Below are 17,616 nucleotides of genomic sequence, written 5' to 3'. Positions count from 1 at the left end.
TTCCTAAAGCCTCTTGGTCTAACCCTCTCATATCTATTCCTCCCTCCCTCTCTGATTCTATTTCCACACTGTCCAGTAGCAGCTGATGTCACTATATTGGCAGATACATCGTTCCACGTCGCTGAATGACTGGAGGATATCATCCCCGGCTTTGCCTGATTGAGTGTGTCTCTATTGGAAAGTGTACATGCTACCATTTTAACTTCATTGATTTTATTTGTACCACACCTCCTCATCTCCCTCTTCCTGTGAAAGAGTCAGCTATGTTCTCCTCGTCCAAGCCCTCCCTACTCTCACCCTGGACCTCCATGGAGCAAGCTGACTCGGACGCTTTGGATATCAGCACTAAAGTGCAACTGCATGGGGTTCTGTGGAAGAGACCTTTCGGCAGGCCCTCGGCCAAGTGGTCCCGCAGGTATGCATGCAAAAATATCAAAAAAATAAAGCTTTTATTAGAAGATCTTTTTAGTGATCTTATTTTCATTATGTGTTCCTTTCCCTGCACAGAGATACGCAATTTTTGTTGTTCTGGTCAATAACGAAGTACATGTTATTATGAAATATATAATGTTATAATGATGCGAAAGAAGAAGCTACGGTATGATTGGAATGGTTTAAGCACATCATATGTTTTGTGTGGTGCCACTGCCTTGTTATAGTGCACTTTAAAAGCTTAGACATTATCGAGTAACCCATCATCATAGCTTACTGACCTGAGATGCTTTAAATGTACCTTTAAAGCTGAGTAAGTCAGATCTGTGCTGCCGGTGGCTTTTTGTACTGCGTACATTAGGACTTATAAAGATCAATTCCAGGAAAGCTCAATTCCAGTCAAATGAATGTTATATTTACGGTCATTTATGAATTTGTGGAGGAAGCAATGGTCAGTTTTCAACAAGTGCTTAAAGGAGGAAATGTGTTTATTATGTGTTGCGTTAGCCAAGAGGTGATCATTGAATTTCTTGTTGCTGTTAATCGTGAATGTTTGTGCTTTCATAACAGATTCTTCATCATCAAGGAGAGTTTTCTGTTGTACTATGCTGAAAATGAGAAAAAAAGCTTTGAGACCAATAAATATTTCAACATTCACCCTAAGGTACACCAATATCGCACATTATTTTAGTACACTGTAAAAAATTATATGATTAGTAAACATATGTTTTTACATTGCTTTAACTCACCAAATAAGCTTTCCTTTTTTTTAGTTAAACAAGATTCAACTCATTTTTTTTAAGTCAATTTAATGTAATTTAAGTTGAAATGACTTAAACATCCAAGTTTATTGTACTGAAAAATTTAAGGCAGCAACTTTTTTTTTACAGTGTACTATGCATTTTAAACTAATTAAATATAAATTAATATAAATTGAATTATATAATCATATACATCGCACAAGCAAAAGTGTTGTTGAATATCAGCACAGCTGTTGGATGATTGCTTACTTTTAAAAGGCTTTCTAACCAAGATAACATACACAGAGTAACTTCAGAAAAATATATGATATATATTTCTTACTAAAAGCATGATATGTATAATTGTTTGAACGTTTTCCTCCATGTTAGGGGGTGATTCCATTAGGTGGATGCATTGTTGAGCCAAGAGAAGACCAAAGCATGCCGTTTGCCGTGGTCATCAACCACGAGGACTTCACTGTAAACGCATTTTCTTCTTCTTCTATCGTTTTTTTAGTAGGACATCAGATCTAGTGTTGTTGTTTTGTTTTGTTTTTGATAAGGAAAAAGTCACTCAGTCACACATGCTGCATTTTTGTATTTAGTCTTTAGCCATAAATTGTGTAATTTAGCCATAAATAATCACTAATAAATAATATATAAAAATAATAAATAAATGTCTGTATCTTTCACCTCACCCTGATACAGGGGAACATTGTCCTGGCTGCGGAGTCGGAGTCAGAGCAGAGCCAGTGGGTGGAGATGCTACAAGAGTCCGGGAAAGTGTGAGTGACTTCTAACAGCTCTGTGGAAAGATAGTTGTTAAAGTGTAAATGATTATATCATTTCCATCACTTAAAAAAAAACCTCAGGGCATTTGAGCCTTCAGATGCTATAGATTATGACTTTTTTGTTATGATTATTTATTCTCTTAAAGCACTTGGAAGAATGCTCAGCTGGGTGAGGCTATGATCGAGAGTCTTGAAGCTCAGGGGTTACAGCTGGCTAAGGAAAAGCAGGAATACCTGGGTATGGCCACAACTTTCAGATATCTATTTTCGTTTTTTTTATGTCAAATTCACAATACAATCTATTAAGGGTTAATGTATTGTCTTTTTATTTGATTTGATTGTATTTATGTATTTATTGTATTTAGATAAGCTCATGGAGGAGACTGAGGAACTGTGCTTGCAAAGAGAAGAGAAGGCGGTTAGCTCACTATTTTTTTCATTTACACCCACAAATATTTAGTTTTTTTTTTTTTTTTACTATATTATGACATATGTTTGTACACAGATAAGTTTAGAAATGCAGTCCATCATGCATGTACAGTGACTGATGGATAAATATGTCTGTGTTTTGTAGGAGCTGGAGAGACTGAATCAATTGCTGGAAGAAGAAAAGCAGAAGTTTGAAGAAGTGGTTCAAGAGCTAAAAGTAGAACAAGAGCAAATTAAAATGTAAGACACCCCACCACATTTACTATTATAAACAGTTTTACAAACATATTAACATTTTCGTTTATCCTTCTGTCATTCTTGCATCCATCCATCCAAATGTGCCCAGCCATAAAAATGGGTCTTGAGAGCAATCCAACTTTAGAATAGATAAGATATTAAATGAATATGTTTATATTATTATGTCATTTACCCTGAACATTTTCTACTTCTCTGTGTTGGTAGAGATATGGATGGCACTTCTCAGTGTCTGGAAGGAGTGGAAAATGAGAAAGAGGAGCTTCATCATCTTACCACACTTCTGCAGAAGTCTTTAGAGGTATCCAAAAAATATATATAATTTGAAGGGAAAAAAAGTCTTTATAGAAGTTAAGGGACAATGTAGCCTGGGAAAACCCAGACAACTTCCGGCAAATTTAGATTTGCTCTGAAAGTTAGTCTGGCAAAGAGCTCATTCAAGCCCATTTCCAATCCGTCGAAATCGCGGCACCAATCAGAAACGTTGGGGCGGGCTTTACACGATGACGACAGCGCTGGGATTTTGAAGCAGATTTTGTAGCCTACATTACAAAGATGGATGCCGCCGTCGAACATCACTCGTTCGAATCAGCTATCGCGTCTGTTTTAAGCGATTTGAACGTTTCCTTTTTGTTAAAAACCGAGCAAAGAACAACACTCGGAGATGTTTCTCCGCCGCTCTGCATACGTCATCTCCTTCATCGCTCTGATTGGTTTTAGGTCTATCCGTTGTCTATGACGCTTTGCCAGACCATAACTCAGTTACAATGTCTCATCATATTCGTAAATAGAGAAAAGTTGTTCCGGCTACTTGATATACTACTCCATCAATGGTTCACACTCCAGCCCTGTAGGTGGCGGGAATGCACCTATTATTTGTTTGCCAACCACCATAAAATCCCAAAAGAAGAAGAAGATAGCCGTGTATGGTGTGTCACAACGAGTGAGAAAGGTTGACATGGAGCCGCTAAAACACAAACCTCCAGAGAATCACACGTTTTAAACAAACACCGAACAGACGAGAGTCTGCTGGCAAATAGAGAACGCGACAGAGCTCGTAATAAAACATGAATCAACATTAGCTTGGCTTTTCAGAGATGCGAGAACTGAGGGATTTGAAATGTTGCAAAAGCGACGCAGAGATGATGGTGTTTTTATAACTCAACAGGTAAGTAAGGTATTTTATTGAACAGATACATTTCCATATGTAGTTCTCTGACAGAGTTCATTGTAAAGCACTATCTATTGTGAAGGGCAATTTCATTCAATTTACAAGGAAGTACTGCGAGTATTAATGTGTAAAGCTACAGTAACGTCTTCATCTAGTCAGCTTGAGATCCTTTTCATCTAAACTGGTTTTATCTCTTAGACCTAGTAGCGAATGAACAACAGCACAAAATATTGCACTTACATGCTCATATGGCATCATCTTTGAATTTCCATGTGTTCACCGGTGCCGCAAACCATATTCATCCGCACAGTCATGTAGAGCTAAAGCACAACCAAAACAATGTTCTTCTGAAAAATGCATGCAGTTTTGTTTTATTAACTGCTAGAGTACCAAAAGTCCTTTTAAGTTAACCAATTATGAAATTACCTCAATTTAGCTATAAGCAACTCTACAGTATAGTGCTGTTATTCACGTTGAGCCAATTCAGTGTTCAGTAACAGTGTTGATGATACAAAATTTGTCAATTATGAAATTAAGTCAAATCAGCTTTAAAGCAGCTCTGCGGAAAACGGTCCCATGCTGTATATTCTCATACAATAGTGTCATGCAGAGAAATCAATAATATTGCTGAATATGAAGTGCCCTGATGAGGTCCATAACACACATCTGACTCTGTCTGGATTCAGGACTTATCCCAAGAGAAAAAGCGCACCCTCGAGCTGCTCCGAGAAAGAGGACAGGATGTGGCTGGAACAGGAAGTGACCGTCGGGCCTCTTTAGACTCCCATAATCCCGAGGTGCAGCTTCAGGGAAACCTGTGGCAAATCGAGGAGCAGATGAGGAGTCTGCTGAAAGAGAAAGAACAGGCAGAAGACAGGTGAATTACACATTTAGAGTCAAAAGAGTCTTTCCATGTACAAAGATTTCCTATTCCTTTAACAAAAAAAGATGTATTTGGGATGTAGCAGTGTTTATGTGCAGAGCCGTTGTTTGTCCAGAAAGCGCATTAGAATAAATGGACCGTTCCATGACAGTGGAAATGTACATTGATCCCTAAATAATCCAGTCTATCGATTAGATGTGAATGAAGCACACAAGTCGAGAGTGGATTGACTAGCGGGTATGAGTGACCTCAAAAGCAGGATATAAATAAATGTGACTCTGCTGTATGGTCCATTACGCATGATACAACAATTTTATAAATAACAACCTGATATGATGTGATTTTTTTTTTTTTTTTACTTAGTTTCAAAAAATGAAGTCTTATTTCTGTTTGTTGTTGCTAACTCTTAAAAAAAAAAAGTCAGATTTAATAAATATATAATTGAATTTATACTACTACTGTTTGCTGCAATATATACTGTGGTATGTACAATATCTGTCAAAAGTTTGGAAACCAAAGCTGCATTTATTTAATCAAAATACAGTAAAACTGTAATATTGTGAAATATTACTACAATTTGAAATAACTGTTTTCTTTTTTATATATATTTTTAAAAAATGCAAGTTGTGACAGTGGAGGAATGATGCTGAAAATACAGCTTTGCATCAGTCTTCACTGTCACATGATCCTTTATAATATTATTATCAATGTTGAAAACGTCTTTATCTACTGTCTACTGTGAAGGGTAATTTCATTATGGTTGTGGTAATGCTGTGCTGGAATTTATTTTCAAGTGTTTATTAATGGGTAAAGCTACAGTAATATCTTCAGATAGTCAGCTTGAGATTCTTTCCATCTAAACTGATTATGCTGTATCTCTGTTTTATGAGCAGTAGGAAAATCTCTCTCTCTTTTTAGTTATGAGAAAAAAACATATTCATTCGCACAGTCCTGCAGACCCGAAGTACAACCAAAACAATGTTCCTCTGCAAAATGCATGCAGTTTTGTTTTTTACCGCTAAAAGTTAGATATTGTCCCTTTAAATTTTGATAAATAAATATACAAAAGAATATGATCAATAATTGATTCAGTACTTTTACACAGGAAACAGCAAGCAAAGAACAAGCCTCTGCAAATTTGGTATCTCTGGCATCTCATCACAAACTACACGCCAATGCTCGCTTTTCTGCCCTCTAGTGTTCATGCCAGTGAGACAACCCTTGTTTCTGTCGCCCCCTGCAGGCTGAAAGAGAATGAGAAGCGAGCCAAAGTTCTGCAGGGGGAGAGGGAGTTTTATTCTTCTCAAGCTCAAGCTCTCCAGCAGTCTCTCACACAGCTCACAGCAGACAAACAGCACACCGAGGAAGAGCTGAAGGTGAACACTAATGTGCCCTGAAATTGTGGAGCACTATAAAAAAAAAAAAAAAACTTTGTTGGATACAAGAAACTGGACTTGCAGTAAATTTGGATGTGGAAAAATTCTTCTAATTATAATTAGAACAAAAATTCTAATTATTATATTTCCATTAAGGCATTTCTGTACCATGTATTTACATTTCCATTTATGCATTTGGCAGACACTTTTATCCAAAGTGACTTACATTGCATTACACATTTACATTGCTATCAGTTCTTATCGACGCTTATATTAAGTTTGCATTGGATCTAACAGTATACATAATTGTTCAGTTACATTTGCATGTGTCACATTACCTCTTCTCCATCTCTGGATCATCTGCTCATCTTTTCTCACTTCTAAGTGATCAATTGAAATTATATAAAAGCCCATGTCTGCTCCTACCTTCATACCTTTCACATCTGAAATGTATTTCCCTTACACTCATCTTCATAATATACATGATATGTTGTTTGTGTGTGTGTGTGTGTGTGTGTGTGTGTGTGTGTGTGTGTGTGTGTGTGTGTGTGTGTGTGTGTGTGTGTGTGTGTGTGTGTCAGGCGGAGATGGAGTCTCGTGTGGAACTGGAGCATCGGCTGAAATTGGCTGAGGAAGCCCTGCAAGATCTCGAACAAGGTCTAAATGCAATAGAACGTACCCACGAGAGGGAGGAAAGAATGAAAGGAGATGTCAGCCATCTCCGCAGTGAGTACTTTCCATCAGTCGTGTTCTACAACATGAACAAATTAAGTACCTTGAAATCTGATATAGAGTGTGAACCAGTTTTGAAAGCCCTTTCAATCCAAAATCTCCAAATATTTCCAAATTGTTCCTGTTCAAAATGCAGTGGCTTCTTAAACGTTACTAAATTGCATAAGAACTTAGAGTTGGGTATTGTTCTCCCAGAGTTCTTTGAGGAATGTATCTGTGCTGCGGAGATCGAGGCCAAGTTACCATCCATCATGAAGAACGCAGTCTATCTGCATAAAGCTGCTGCTCGGCGCATCAAAAGCTGCCGCATCCAGAGACGGGCCTCCAGACAGCACTGGCGTAAGTGTTACACGTACAGTAGGGGCATGCATGCACACATGATCAAATTATAACCTAAGTAGTTCCATTGGCCGCAACTCTATATTGAGGTAACGTATGCATATATTACCAGAAACAGCACTCCAACTGAGTAAAACTATAAACCTGGTTTGATTGAAGGAGATTTATTTTGTACATTTTTAAAAAATCCTATGCATAATAGATTGTTTACATTTTTTTCAAAACATATAATGAATTGTTTTTATAAATGTTCTTTAACGTGTTATCCATGATACAACTATGTCTTCAGAAAAGTAACAGGGTTGGCAGTTCTGCAGTTTACTTTTGCAACGGGTAGCCAATGTAGCGAATGCAATAAAGAGTTGTGTGAAACTCGATATTTATTAAACGGAGAGCGAGAACACTAACACACAACAACGTTAACACAGAACAAAGAACTAAAGACACAGAGAACAGGGGTGCACTAATCAAAAACACTGGAACAAATCAGAACTCAGGCAAATGCAATGACAAAGAAAACCATCGTTAAACAGCGGTGCGTTTTTACAACGCCAAGTTCTGCCATAACCAAACAGTTTAGTGGAACTTATGAACATAGTTGGCTAACAACGCTTTTGGAAACAAGACAAAGAAACTAAACGTGACTTTTTGGGGGGAAACTTTGACTTTTTTGGACTTTTTAATAGGATTTTATGTCATTACAGTTTTATTATTATTGGAGTTTTGAATTAGTTTAAAATGGAAAAAATAATGTGTTAATAGGGTTTACCAGATTTACACTGTTCAAAGGTTTGGGGTCAGTTAGATTTTTTGGGGGGAAAGAGATGAATACTTTTAATAACTGAATACATTTACTTTTAAATTTTTCCATAAAGACATTTATAATGTTACAAAAGATTTCTATTTGAAATAAATGCTGGATATTTTTTTTTTTACTTTCTATTCATCAAAGAATCCTGAAATATATTGAGTTTCTATCTTTTATGAGGACTTTTATAGACGTAATGACTTTTATACTGTACAAACTATCACCTAACACTAACCCATCACAGAAAACTTTCTGCATTTTTACATTTTCAAAAAACACGCTGTTTTCCCCATGGGGACCAAAAAATGACAAAAAAGTTTTACCTGAACTACACACACACACACACACACACAGGCATACCAAGGCTGCACACATGTATACAGTATGTGGTTAACGGGAACTCGGCATAGGCGTAATAGTTTTTATACTGTACAAGCTGTCTTGCACTAAACCTACCCATCACCTACCCAAACTTTCTGCATTTATTTTATAAAAAAAAATAAAAAAAACACTGTTTAGTATGTTTTTTTTTTTAAGCCATTTGGGGAAGTGTCCTCATAAACCATGTTTACGTTGTAATACCCATGTCATATACACATTTGTGTTCTCATAAACCATATATACAAGAACACACATTGTTACAGTTGTTTTTACACATAATATGAGAGAAACTAATGCCACGTGGAGTGGCCAAAATGGCTCTAATTTTTAGGTTACTTTTAATTTGTCAATGGAAATAAATGGACTCCACCTCCTCATCATATGCTCCACTCTCTTTTCCTGTGTGCAGTGAAGCACTCTCAGTCATTCGCCTCCTCTCGCGGTGGTGCCTCCTCCACCAGTCTGGGAGAGTTGAGAGAAACCGCCCGGCGTCTCACTTCAGACAGCTGTTTGAGACGAAGAGCCTACAAGATCATCACCCGCCAGGACACCGTTCAGTCTGAGGACTAACACGATTCGGACAGACAGAACGGCCTGGGCCGGAGGGGAAACTAACTCCCTAATCTCTGCTGTGCAACTTCTGGTGAAAGTTTAACATGATTCAGTAAGAGGAAACTACAAACACAGTGTTGTCATCATTTGGAAATATGTGTCCTTCAATTGTAAATTTATTACACTGTAGGATAATATAACTTTGAAATGTCAAATGTTTGCTTGCCTTTTAGTGAAAATAAAATAACTATAGTCCAACAACACATAGCTTCTATATAAATATAAAATGTATTGTAACTGTAATTGGAAATGTAACTGAGAAAAATGGCTTCAAGCTGCTTCTTTTTTAATGATTTGATATTTTTCAGCGACCTTGGTTCTAGAAATATGTTTGTGGAAATTATTTTTTAAGAATTAGTGCTTTAAGCCGGACCAAACAAACCACTAGGAAAGAACTTCAAATCCCATGAAGCATTGCTAATGCTGTAAATTAGACTTTTAGGACCACCTCGAAAACAAGATGGTAATCCTAATAAATAAACAAAACATATATATATATATTATATATTTATCACGATTCTCTGATTGGTGGAGAGTTCATGGCAGATTCATGGGTAATGTAGTTTTCCCCCAGGAACTCCAGTTAAACATGATTATTTTAAGAGTAAGTTGAAAGAGCGCAGGCTGGCGGCTTCGACAAAAGCATTTTCCATTGATTCACAACCTTGTAGCTTATTGTAATTGGTCTTTAAAGGTTTACAAGTTATCATTAAAAATCAATTCCTATATGGAGAAAATGAATGGCATTTTTTTACTTCCGGAACCTGAATTTTGCACATAAAGTGAATTCATTTAACATTTTCATGTTCATATACATAAAACGACTAATATACCATACATTGTTTAGAATTTATTTATTTAGTTTTTAATACAGAATGTAATTTTCAAAACTGAATAATTGGTTCTCAGATAAAGTATCACCCTGCATGTTCCTTTTTTTTTATAATAAACTACACATTTCTTTGCAGTAGGTTACGGAATGAGAAATAAAACATCTGCTGCCACAGGAAACATATTTTCATTTAGATAATTAAAAGAATGGTACTGAGACAAAAATATAACACCTTGATAAGATATACTTTTAGATTTAACATAATAATGCTACAATCATCTTCAAGTCATTGCTGGCCAAATTTACTACAGCAAAACTGATATTCAAAAATGTCAGTGAACAAATCAAGATCTGTATTATATCGCTTGCTTTCCAGATAGCCCTAAAAAGCTCTATTATGGCTCAAGTATGAATTAAATTCAGAACTCTCTTTTGGTTATCATCCTTAAAACTGAGTTAGTTATGACTTTTTAGCTACAATAATTAGGAATAATTGATTACTTAGTTATGATCCAGCACCATTACTTTGCTTCCATTTAAAAGCCCCTAAATCGAACCTGTTATACAATAATGTATACAAATGAAATGGTTTCTTCTAGCTTTTTATGCTATTAAAAGTGTTGTTGTTTAGCCATCTGGATATGCTGAAAGTAAAATGGCTTCAGTGTTTATTAAACCTTCCAGTTACATCATGCCTAGCTGAGTCACTGCCAGAGAGGGAATAAGGGTCCATAATTAAAGTGAAATGTCTTTTGCAGTCTCCTGGAGGTTATATTTTACTGAATCAGGTCGCAGATGTCATCATCATCTTCTCCTCTCCCAAACCTGCATCAGAAGAGACAAACCAGATAACAGTCAATTAACACAAGCTTTCTTATATCAAATAACTCATAATTAAGCTGTAATACTCGCTTGGATAACAGATTTGGCATTATTTTGACAGAATACAGTTGTTCCTTTGTAAAATGCTGCATTGATCTAGTTTAAATTTAATTACAGAATGGATTAAGAGGAAATATATACATTTATTTTTGTATAACTGACCTCTTGATGACAATGATAGAAATGTGTTTTGCAATTATCATACAAATAAATGAAATAATTATCTAGAGCCTGTATACAGAGGCAGTGAAACAATTGCTAGCCCTAGAATACAGTTTTTGTCCAGGTTGTTGACTGTACAGAACAAAAAATCCTGTGACAGATGGCTGCCGTGGGTTAAGCTCTCATAGGAATTAAAATGCCTACTTGCAGTGCTTTTCTCACAGATATCGACGTGAGCTCTCCTCCAATCCTGTCGTCTAGATATGTACCAGGATGACATGGCATTTTTTAGTCAAATGTTTTCTAACTAGCGCCCTGTTTCTCACAAGTTCCCAATGTTACCTTCAAAAGTGTGAATATGTCTAATTAAGGTTGGAATGCAAATACGAAGCTATTATGTAATATGAACATTCATATTGCTTCAGTGCACTTTCATTTACATCACACAAGCAAATTATTTAAATGTGATGATAGTGGACATGCGTTTACCATCAATGTGCAGACAATGTTCAAAATAACAAACTATTTCTGCAATATGTATGCATCCATCCTGTGCATAGGTTGCAAATTTTCTGTATGACCTGCTCCCAAAATGTGCAGTGTAAAACAAAGCATACTGCACAGAACACCATATCCCACAATGCAATGCTCTCCACTTTCTCTGTTTTTAGTTATCATATTTATTCCCAAGATTATGATTGGATGGTCCTCACAAAATGTGATGAGATCAATAATGTACCCCTCAGAAATAATTGATACTGATTGGTCAATTGTATTCAGCGATCAATTATTTCTGAATAATGACCATTGATGGAGTTCAGTGATTGTATTTTTGTCCATCATGTCAGGGTTTATTGTGCAAAAATGTCTGGATGACTGTGCATTATTCCCATACATGATGCCTAATGCTTCACTAAGTATACAGTGTATACTAACATGCAATATATACAGTGGTAAAGAAGAATGAAGCTTATGTGGAAAAAATGATTGAACACACCTGAAGGAATGCCGGGGATGTCAGTGTGGAATTGCTGACCAAAGACTCTTGTGCTTCATCAGCAGTTACGCTGTGCTGAGATCATTCTTTGTCATGTCCTGACTCTAGGATGCAATGCTAGATCAGCATTTCGCCAGAGTTTGGTTTACACACATCAAGTCATGGCTCACCCCGCAATGGCCTTGAGTCTCCCTCAAAAGATTTACTCCGGGACTCTGGGAGAAGCATCCCGTCCCCTTTTCTTTCACTTCTTCTAAGAAATAAAGCCACCCTTAGAAAGAAGCCATCACTGTTGCCATAGTGACAAACGTCTTTGTAAACAATGAACTCTTTATATACAGCTCTCAAAGCAACATGGCTGCCAAGTTACAAAAAAACAATCATGCCCCGACATATGATCATCCACACATAAGCACAAAGTTCTTCGATTAACATTTAAAATATATAAATACAGAAAAATATTTCTTTAGATGACATGATGAAAATGATCCAGCATCAGGAATAATGAATCTTTAGGTCATGACCATCAGTTTTTGTTGCTGTAGTTTGGTGATGAGGCTAGCATGTAGGCTCAAGCACAACTTATTTCTAGACAGATGTGCATGGAAAGAGCAGAAAAGTTGCACAGTTGCTCACTTCTCAACTAAATTTGCATTTAACTGAGCCTCCAGGGCCATCTTGTCGAAGGTGCGCATGTTTGTCTCTTCGCGAACACGATCTCGCACATGGAAAGATGCGCGGGCCACGGATCGGGCACTTTCCAACACTGCACGTTTTTCTCTGAAAATCTGTTCACTTTTTTCCAGTTTGCGCTCAATGGACTGCAACAATTCTAGCCGGCGCTGTTTCTCCTCTTCCTCTACACGTTGACGGTTGAGCCTCTGGAGTCGTTCTTTTTCCTGCCTGCTTTGCCCCGCACGTTGGGCCTTCTCCCGCGACCGCACTTCGGCCACTTGAGTGGCTTGTTGTCCTCGTCTTTCAGCTTCCCGAGCCTTTGCCTCCATCTGTTCCTTCTGCTGTTGCTCACGCAGCTCGGCGGCCCGTCTTGCTTTCTGGATCTGCTTCTCTTCTCGCTTAGCTTTCTCCTTTAGCTCTTGCCCACGTTTTTCTTGTATCTGCTCATAGTTCTCCAAAGACCTATTTAGCTTCTCGTCGGCTGTTCTCCGAGCTTCTTCCCGCTCATCGGCTTCACGACGTGCAATCTCTTGGATAAGAGCCGCATGGCGCCTCTTCTCGGCACGGTTGAGTCCACGACGCTCCTCTTGTGCTTGGTGCTCTCGCTCCTGCCGCTTCAGCTCAGCAATAGTCAGTTTCTCCTTGAGGAGCAGCTTCTCTTGCTCAAGAACAGCAGCTCGGTCCTCCTCCAGAGCTTTAAGGTTCTGTTCTTGTAATGACTTCTTGTGTTTCTCCTCACGAGCAGCCTGTTGCAGTTTCTGCAATCGGCTGCGTTCTTGTTGCTCAGCCAATTCCCTCCAACGCTCCTCACTTTCCACTGCTTGGCGAAGTTTGGCATCTGCAGCCTCTCGCTCCTGCTGGTTAAGCCAACGCTGCCGGGTAGAAACTTGCGACTGCCATGCTCGTTGGCACTGCTGCACGGCCCTCTGTTTCTCCCGCTCTTCGCGTTCCCGTCGCAGCTCCTCTAGCCGCTTCTCACTGTCCCATTGCAGGTGTGCTACGTAGCGTGTCTGGCTCATTATGTCCTCCTCTTGATACCTGGCAAGCATTAATGCAGCAATCTTTCGGTCACGTTCTGGAACAGCTTTAAGTCCTCTGCGTTTCACCTCCTTCACAATGCGCTCCACTTTTTGCATAGTCTGTGGAGAGTGGCTAAGGTCTCCCAAGCTTAAACTGCGACCCATCAGAGAGTTAAAGGTAGCTAAAGTGCGGGCACGAGGGCTTGATGTCTTAGCCCAGTGATCTCTTGCCCCTTCCCAGCTATAGGAAGAGGAAGCAGATTCAGAGGAGGTACATGTAGTAGTTGTGGTGTTCGTTGTTGAAGCAGTCGAGGAACAAAACGCGTCACGCCTTCGTTGCAAAGACTCCAGCGAGTGGCTTCTGCATTTAACCTTTGATTTGGAGATGATGTGTCCATTATGCTGTGCAAACGTACTTGTGATGCCATTGGCAGGACTTTGGACAGAAGATTTCGACACTATTGGGGCAAGTGAAGTTGATGTCCTTGGAAAAGGAGGTTTTTGTATTGATCTGGGGAAGGTATTTGGAGCCTTTGTAGGAGTACTGAAAGTTTTTTTTGTGGCCTGACCTCCTGGAGCTGACTGAATTGATCGTTGGATTACTGAAGGTTTTGAACATTGAGGTTTTCCCCCAGATTCTACTTCAAGGGTCTTGGGCTTTTTTGCAGACGTTCCTTTAGCAGTAGTAGCAGAGTTCAGTGGACTGGCTTTTGAGAACGGAGCAGAGCTGGATGATGACACTGTAGTAACCGGTCCTGATCCCGCTGGCATGCTTTTAGGATTAGATGTTGCCGATTGCTTTTTGGGTGCACCACTGCAGGTAGGTGCTATTTTGTGGGCTTGATTTGTTAAACTATGATTATTGTTAGCATTGACAGTTTCCTGTGACTTCTCTGAAGCCAGCGGACCACTGTTATTGTTGAGAGCTGCCTGCAGATTTCGCCTCTTCTCCTCTCTGATAATCCGCTCTCTCTCCTCTCTGCAGTGTCGGAGTTTAGCATGTCTATCCCTCTCAAATATCTCAAACATTCCTGTGGCGACACGCATGCTGCGGCCGGGTGCCTCTCGGGCAAAATCAGACAGTGGACGAGCCAGAAGTTCCACAGGTTTCACTCCACAACGTGCACATGCCTCGAGAGAGCGAGGGCTTGTCAGGACATACCGACTGCCTTCTGCTACTGGCGAGTCAAAATTGTAAAGGTCCAGATGTAGTTTTTGCTCTTCTGGTTGACTGTTTTGCTGCTGGCATGGTTCTTGAGAGCTCGGTACAGGATCAGTACTGGGCTCTGTCTGTGGGCTGGAATCCACACTAACATCTGTCTCTCTATCATCACCTGGCTCAGGTAGACATGGTGCTTCAGAGGCTGCAGCTGGGCTTTCAAACTGGGTCCCTCTGAATTTACTCTGGTCATCAGGTTCCAATGGATCCACCATGGTTCACTTGGGGAAAAAAACAGAAAGCAAAAAGAATTAATTCTGCAGTGTTTCAATGACAGCACTGGATAAGATTTTAGAGTGGAATCACAGGGATTATTATGTTCTGTCTAGAGATCAAGGCTTAAGAGTGCTATCTAAGGTTAAGGGACGCCATAAAGCTTGCACATGCATGCATATTTTTTACGCTCTGCTTCTGTATGTGATGACGGTTCTTGCCTCAGGGTAATTAAAAATAAGGTTACATGCATGCTGGGCAATATTAAAGAACTCATGCAGCTATTTTTGGAGTCTGTGATTCAGATGTAATCAAGCATGAATGTAAAACCATTTCAATATGCCTCATGTGCACTATATATCTATCTATCTACAGTATCTATCTATCTGCATCTAAACCTACGTAGCAGTTACTCACTCGTAAACAGAATTGTCACAATTTTGTTATTTTTTAATGTCATATTGCATATTTTTTATGCATGCAAATTCTATCTTGTTTCGTGCACTCCTTCACATTATTAGTGGCACTGAGGCTGTGTATATCGAAAGCCTCGATAAACAGCCTAGTTTTATAGGCCCTAAAAAGACAGATGTTGTTTGTACAGTAAAGAAACGCTGACTTTAAAGAAGTCTCATGTACAAGCACAAATGTACGCAGCATCTCTCTTCACAGACAGTTTCCAGAGCAGATGTTTTGTGTGCGGGCGCAATAATATCTGATTACATGAATGCGCAAGAAATCAAGAAATCCACAAGCACGCAGCGAACGACGATATTGCAAACACATCACAATAATAAAAGCCAGTCTTACCGTTATCAGGGCCCACTCATTCAGAGGGGATCGGGAGGCTGATATGTCCTCTCCTCCTCATCAAATGTGTTTTTGTGGTCGGTTCTCGTCTCGTTCTTTCCGTCAGCAGTCAGTCAGTCTCCACCTGCTGTTTGACACTCGCATCCTTGGCCGTGAAGCATCTGTGCTCCGCCTCCGTGTGACTGCGCTCTAAAAATATCGCAGATATTCAGCCCTTTGTCCTCACATTTTATGACCATATGAACGGAGAATGAGCGATTCTGCGATGCTGTCATGATGAATGTGCTGAAGGATGGACAGGCGTTATTTTATTTACGCATATCAGTGTTGTTGCTGTTACTTTAAATTCGGATTTAAAATGGATTTATAATGTAGCCTATCATGTTTCTGCAACATAAATAGTAATGCTAATAATAATATTTTTTTTATTATTATTAGCCTATTATTGTTATTATTATTATTATTATTATTATTTTAAAGAATTCACTGGAATTCAGTAGCCTAGTGGTTATTTTGGAGAAAAGGGGAAGTCTGTTTTTAATGCTGTAATAAGTATATGCATACACTAGAAGGCGCACTATGCACAAATATAATATGGCTCTGAGGAAATCTGCACAAAAGTGTCCAAATATCCTTTGTCCTAACTTTGAACAGCATCGGCGTTGTTTTATTATTTTAAACCTGACGTATATTTTGTGCAATATTTTGCTTGTAAGTTGAATGCTGCTGGGTTAAATAGTTTATCTAATGCAGTAGCATTTTTACATTTCTAACTACTGTATGTCTTAATTGTTTAGTTGGACACTGTATCATATATTTACAGGGAGTTTGGTAGGGTGTTATTCTTTTACTTTTTCTCTTTCATGGGTATAAATATATTGGTCACACTTTACAATAATGTCTAATTTGTTAACATTTGTTAATGCATTAACTTAAAAACTAACAATGAGCAATATTGACAGCATTTATTAAACTTTGTTAATGTTAGTTTATAAACATGTTCATGTTAGCTCACAGTGCATTAACATGAAACCTTATTGTAAAAGTGTTACCAATCTCTTTAATAGATAGAGGATTAGAGCTGAGCAGATGACACACTAATAACACCTGCTGGTATTAGAGCTGGGGAAAGCTGAGAAATCAAACAGAGATGGATGAAGTGAAGAAGATTAGTCATTTCTCTACAGCTTTGTCAAAACAACACGGCCAAGTATTTAACCATATACTTGTAAGACTGCCAGTAAAAATAACTTTCCACTCATACGCTTTCATGCAATTCATGAATGTCCATTATGTTATATATCCTTAATAGTGTTGCCGTTATGTATGCAAAAAACAGAAACTGCAATGGTACTGCAATGGCCTTTTGTATGTGAGGATGCACAATGAATGTTGTTGACAACTAGTAATATGAAGAGCAAATACTGTAAACAAAGCATGTTATAAGAGGCCAACAATCAAACAACTAATCTAAAAAAAAAAATTGTGACACTAAATTAATAGGCCTATGTAATTAGCATGGGTAGAAAATTAATATATGGGTATGGTTTATCACTGAAAATTGTATCTTTATATACTCATTAAACAGAATTATGGTAAGAATGGAACACTGTGGAAACAGCTTTCTTACGTGTACAGTGTTTTGCTCCGGGGGTTCGGCAGAACAGCAGTTTTCCCCTCCATTTGGCCTAAAACACTTTGTTTGTGGTCATCAGTTTGAAATGTTGAATACAAACACTGAGGTGTGTTAGATTTTTCGTTGCGTTGTTCTCTTTGTATTTACGATGCTTTTCCGCCTTTAGCTGCTGCCTACAACGCACTGAATCCTTCACTGGAAACACAAAGTAACTCACTCCCT

General features: G+C 38.5%; 2 protein-coding genes across 2 annotated transcripts; one reads left to right on the top strand and one right to left on the bottom strand.

Moving 5' to 3' along the window:
* The first annotated feature begins 252 nt into the window (after window positions 1–252).
* Window positions 253–8,920, top strand: plekhd1 (pleckstrin homology domain containing, family D (with coiled-coil domains) member 1). Its single transcript, XM_056255038.1, has 13 exons — window positions 253–415; window positions 1,003–1,096; window positions 1,563–1,652; window positions 1,881–1,957; window positions 2,110–2,201; window positions 2,329–2,381; window positions 2,538–2,632; window positions 2,855–2,948; window positions 4,505–4,695; window positions 5,945–6,077; window positions 6,659–6,803; window positions 7,005–7,148; window positions 8,747–8,920. The coding sequence occupies exons 1-13, from the start codon at window positions 264–266 to the stop codon at window positions 8,905–8,907; spliced, it is 1,521 nt and encodes a 506-aa protein (XP_056111013.1). The 5' UTR covers window positions 253–263; the 3' UTR covers window positions 8,908–8,920.
* Window positions 8,921–12,131: 3,211 nt separating this feature from the next.
* Window positions 12,132–16,038, bottom strand: ccdc177 (coiled-coil domain containing 177). Its single transcript, XM_056255074.1, has 2 exons — window positions 15,759–16,038; window positions 12,132–14,956 (listed from the first exon to the last, which is right to left on the bottom strand). The coding sequence occupies exon 2, from the start codon at window positions 14,948–14,950 to the stop codon at window positions 12,455–12,457; it is 2,496 nt and encodes an 831-aa protein (XP_056111049.1). The 5' UTR covers window positions 14,951–14,956; window positions 15,759–16,038; the 3' UTR covers window positions 12,132–12,454.
* Window positions 16,039–17,616: the final 1,578 nt, after the last annotated feature.

Source organism: Rhinichthys klamathensis, unplaced genomic scaffold (assembly GCF_029890125.1).
Source record: "Rhinichthys klamathensis goyatoka isolate OS25496 unplaced genomic scaffold, OSU_Roscu_1.1 h1tg000117l_1, whole genome shotgun sequence".
In the NCBI taxonomy this organism is placed as follows: Eukaryota; Metazoa; Chordata; class Actinopteri; order Cypriniformes; family Leuciscidae; genus Rhinichthys; species Rhinichthys klamathensis.
This window is presented reverse-complemented; position numbering and strand designations above follow the sequence as displayed.